Source organism: Gracilinanus agilis, chromosome 1 (assembly GCF_016433145.1).
Source record: "Gracilinanus agilis isolate LMUSP501 chromosome 1, AgileGrace, whole genome shotgun sequence".
Taxonomy (NCBI): Eukaryota; Metazoa; Chordata; class Mammalia; order Didelphimorphia; family Didelphidae; genus Gracilinanus; species Gracilinanus agilis.
This window is the reverse complement of record NC_058130.1, coordinates 628111988-628116902: the sequence shown is the minus strand read 5'-3', so window position 1 is coordinate 628116902 and position 4915 is coordinate 628111988. Positions and strand designations below refer to the sequence as shown.

At 39.6% G+C, this 4915-nt stretch overlaps 1 protein-coding gene across 1 annotated transcript in view; it reads right to left on the bottom strand.

Annotated features, from left to right (window-relative positions):
- The window catches only part of LRRC69 (leucine rich repeat containing 69), a 146549-nt gene extending 142100 nt beyond the window's left edge, over positions 1-4449 (bottom strand). The window contains exons 1-2 of the mRNA XM_044683849.1: positions 4309-4449; positions 3410-3564 (exon numbers count right to left, since the gene is read on the bottom strand). Coding sequence (XP_044539784.1) covers positions 3410-3564; positions 4309-4408 — 255 coding nt within the window. The 5' untranslated portion in view covers positions 4409-4449. The remainder of the gene's footprint in view (positions 1-3409; positions 3565-4308) is intronic.
- Positions 4450-4915: the final 466 nt, after the last annotated feature.

The following is a 4915-nucleotide window of genomic DNA, read 5'->3' as shown; positions in this document are numbered from 1 at the left end:
TTTTTTTTGGATGACATGATTTTATTCGTGTATCTCATACTGATAAAAGCTATATTTCTAAGGCTCCCAAGCACCTGAGTTGCCTCAGTTTATTAATCAAAAAATCATAACATTGGCAGTTCCAATCATCCATTCATCCAGCTTTTATAATCTATTCCAAAGTGAAAAAAGATATACATGGCTAGAGCACATTTTCCACTGATAATCATATTAATACATATTTAATACTAACATCTAGTATTGAATATTATAGTAACCCCTTTCTAAAAAAATGTCACTAAATTTTATAGTATTTCTATAAGAAATAGACAGTGCAAACATAAAGTTCTGACAAGATGTGCCTTAGCCTTCTTAGCTCGCTGTTAGAAATGTTTACTTCCTATGAGAGAAAGCTCTGCTGAAATTATCTGAAATGAATCATTTAACTATACCAAAGTGGACGGTTTACAAACTATGGCCTGTGTGTGGCATAAATGCAGCCCAGAACCTGTTTTTGTAGCTAAGAATAGTTTTTACATTTTTTTACATTTAAATATAATAAATTTATATATATATATATATATATATAAATGTAAAAAACATTCTTAGCTTGAGGGTGTTCCTGATCCCTAGTGTAAGGGGGGTTAAAATGGTCTAGGAAAAGCAAGACATTCATTCTATTATCTAAGATCACTTTTCCCTTTTAAAAAGTTTAAATTCCAGCACACACCTGCAATTTAACTTATATGCACTATTTAAACCTGTTGTGAGTGTCTTCTAAAGGAATTCAGAGTCTGGGAAAAGGAGAAAACACAAGAGTCTATTTCTAAACATGCTCTCTAAGCTTTCCCAGTGAACCCTTCTGTCCCTATAAAATGCTGGTAAGACACAAAGAATCAGGGAAGGACCACAAAGCAAACACACTCAGTGGGTTTTTTAACTTATAAAGGTCTAGATGTTTGTGCATTTTACCTTCCCTACTATATGGCAATGTCTATGGAAAAAAGGACAAGGCCATGTCTTTGTCTGCCCCATTATACCTGGCACATTGTTCTCTATATAGCAAGAGCAATATAAATTAGTTAAATAAACACTAAGAAGACACTACAGCAGTGATGGCGAGCCTATGGCACATACGCCAAAAGGGCAAACAGAGCCCTCTCTGTTAGCATAACCAAAGTCGCCCACCAGAGTTTATTACTAGAAAGCTGGAGAGACTCGGGATGGAACTGTTCCCTTCCTCCTCTCCATGCACCAGAGGACATTTCTCACTTCACCCACTCAGTAGTCCAATGGGAGTGCTTCTTCCCTCCCCTGTCTAAGGTAAGAGTGGAGGAGGGGTATAGCACTCAGTCTTGGGGGTGGGGGAAGAGATAGAGGGGGACCGACACGCCTGTCTCTAAAAGGTTTGCCATAACTGGACTCTAGCATAGTGAAACTAAACCAGGGTTTGCTATCACTCCTTAATATTATACTCTTGGTAGATGCTAAGGATACTAGATTTATAAGATACAATCATTATACTCCCCTAAGGTTACAATTTTACACATATAGAAAAATCAGAAAGAAACAAAGTTGTAAATGCATAGGCTAGCCAAATGAGACATAGTTTCCAGCAGGGGAGGGAACCAGAGATGTTTCAAGAATAGAGCAGCTAGGCATTAAAAGGTCTGGAAGGATCTCAATAGGTAGAGATGAGAAGAAAGGGAGAGGTAAGAAGGTGTGTCTAAGAATGACAGACAGCAGAAACAAAAATTTAAGCAAATCAGAATGAATTCTGGGAACTTTTGAGTATTTTAGTTTCACTGGAATATAGTTTATGTGAGGGTGAGTATTAAGAAGCCTAAAAAAGTATGATGAAGTCAGACTGTGAAGATTCTTGAATAGCATAGTAAAATGTTTACATATGTTCCTATAAGTCAGAAGCCACCAATCACTGGGGAAAGTGATAATTCATCAGAAATTCACATTAAGAAAACTAAGATAGCAGCAGAGTAGAGGATGTACTACAAAGAGACTACAGAAAAGAGATAAGGAAGCAACTGGTAGGAGACACCTACCCCCAAAACAATAAGAATTAGATTTAAGCAAGAGACTTAAGATTTAATCACCATAATTAAAACTTACCAAAGCAATTGGTTTCCCTTCTAAATGCCAAATTAATTCATGTATAATTTCAGAAACATACATTTTAACATCCATACCTACCTCTTCAAATTAAATGGGAGAAGTGATAACAAACAAGATCAGCTGATGATAAAAAAACAATACCAAGAAAATGAAGGTTGGCATTTTATCACTCTACAAAGTACCAAGTATTCCCATTGTAGAGAAATGTTGTCATACTAAGAGGACTATACCAAAAGATTCTTTTCCTACTGAGTTGAAATAGCACTTTCTAGTCTCTCTACTGTTCTGAATGTATACTCTACCTTCCCTACTTGACTATAAATTACATGAAGGCAAAAATACCTCATTTTTCAAATCCTGTAATGGCAGTAATCATTTCAAATTCTTGGTATCTCCTACAAGAAAGATCAGTGTCTTTCTACAGAGATTCAACTACTGAATGAAAAATTTAATATTCCAACAGTAGAATGGGCAGGAAGACTATTAAGAATGAATGTGAAGACAGCTTAAAAATGTATACCATTTCTAAGTTTACATTGAGTTTTTCTTACTTTTGCCAGATTTTATTAAAAATAAAAATTGAGATAGGGAGGTTGACAATAGTAACTTACTATTTAAAACTCTTCTGTTGAACTACTTTTTATCTTCACCACTGTATCCATGTTAAGAGTCAAGTTTCTTAAAAACAGAAGTTTGCTTAAACTTCCACATTCCAAAGAAAATATTGTGCCAGTAAAGAACTGCAGATAGATGCTCAAACATAAATTAGGACTAGCTAGATGGCATAGTACATAGAGGGCCAGACTTGGAATCAAGACATTTAGTTTGAATCATGGGTCAGAGAGCTTACTATCAATGGCAAATCATTTAACTTTGCTCAGTTTCAGTTTCCTTATTTGTAAAATATATATAATAGCACCCACCTCACAGGATTGTCATAAGCCTCAGTATGCACATATGCATATATAGATAGAGATAGAGATAGAGATATATATGCAAAATATTTAGCAAACCTTAAAGTGCTATATTAAAGTTAGGTATCATTGGATTCTAAGTTCCTTGAGGACAGGGACTATGTTGTTAGTGCCTAGAACAGTGCCTTACACCTGTGGGTGTTTAATCAATGTTCGATGTTTCTGATGAACAATAAAGTTGCAATTGATGTATCCATTTCCTGGTGTTTTGCTATTCTCATGCCTTTCAGCATCATATAGCTTACAAAGACTTTAAATGATAAGGCCAAAATACAGAATTCCTAAAGAAACGTACACAAAGCCAGAAGGGATATGCTATCACACACCTTATTCTTTGCATGTGAAGTCAGTTTCAAATGCTCCAATTCTTCTCTGTGTTTCCGTTCCATTTCTCCTTCCAATTTAGCAACATCCTCAATCAATTGTTTCCTCCTCTTTTTGTCATTCTTGGGAACAGCGTTTTTCATGCTTTGAATTTTGGCTGAAGAGACACCAACTTTGGTTAATTAGAGTCCGGGAAAGAGAAAGTAGAGAAAAGAATGGGGCAACTCGGAAAAGAACACTTAAATGAATCATTAGAAGCCACAAATTGTAGCCCGAGATCAGCCAATATCTTCCTGAAAAACTAATTTTATCCTCTAACCCCCACTAGCCTTAGTTTCCTTAAGGGTAAAATGATGGAGATATGGGACTGGACCTCTATCTTCCCTTCAGTTCTAATTCTTCTACAAATGAGGCAGTGGCTGGCAGCAAAAAAGACAAAAATATAAAGAACCAGAAGTAGTCTCAGAATGGTGAAGCAGAGAAACCCTCCAAACTAAAGAAAATAAATGAAAAAAAAGTGCTGTGTGACAGAATCGCTTTGGACTAGGGACAATTTAGCTTTGGGGTCTGAGAACCTATGTGACCTTGGCAAATCATTCCCGGACTCAGTTTCCTCCTTTGTAAAATGAGAGGACTGGACTACATCCTTTCCCTGATTCCCTTCGCCCTCCAACCCTACCACCCTATAGCTAGTAGCTAAGAACTAGTCCTCTGGATTCTGGGTTTTTGGAGGGTTTTGGGGGGAAGTGAAAAGGGAAAGGGAAGGAAGGATGCTCTGGCCAGGCCTTTAGGTTTCTGCGGAGTTCTGGCTCAGCACCGCCCTGTCCCAGGTAGTAGAGGAGGTGGTTGAAGGCAGATTGGGGAGGCCTCTTGTCCGGCCCTGACCGGATTCCCTGCTCACCCTGCAACTCCTTCTTCTCCTTCCGATGCCGCTTCAACAGCTGCTCCTGCTCTTCTTCCTCTTCCTCTTCAGGGAGCTCCTCGGCAGTGACAGACTCCATGACTACCGCGAGGTGCGGCAGAGCCGGCACTTTTCAGTCTTCGCCCCTTCACCCTTAACCTCTGACCCCACGGCCCCATTGGACACGGCCGATACGTAGCCCCGCCCCTGGCCCGAGACCGATTCGAGTCTGACACAACGAAGTGGGCTGGACCTGGCCGCAGGTTACCTAGAAGGAAGCCAAGTCCCCGGGGTAGAGTGCGCGAGGTGCAGCTCGGAGCCTTCATAGAGCGCACAGAGAAAGCTAAGAGTGTTCGTGGGAAGCCTCAGGGTCGAGGCCGGGCAGAATGCTGACCTCAGCTGGGCGAACCTGTACGAGATGACGTCACGCGGAATGCGTCCTCTTCGTTCCTTCCTTTCACATCTCTCAACCCTTCAGAGCTGAAAGGAACATTTTTTTAGCGGCGTTGTGGCATCATTCCTTCTTTTTACAAGTCGCGGACTGTATCTCGGAAAAGAGAAGCGAGTTGCCCAAAATCACAAAGCTATTAATTAGGCGGCCAAGCTA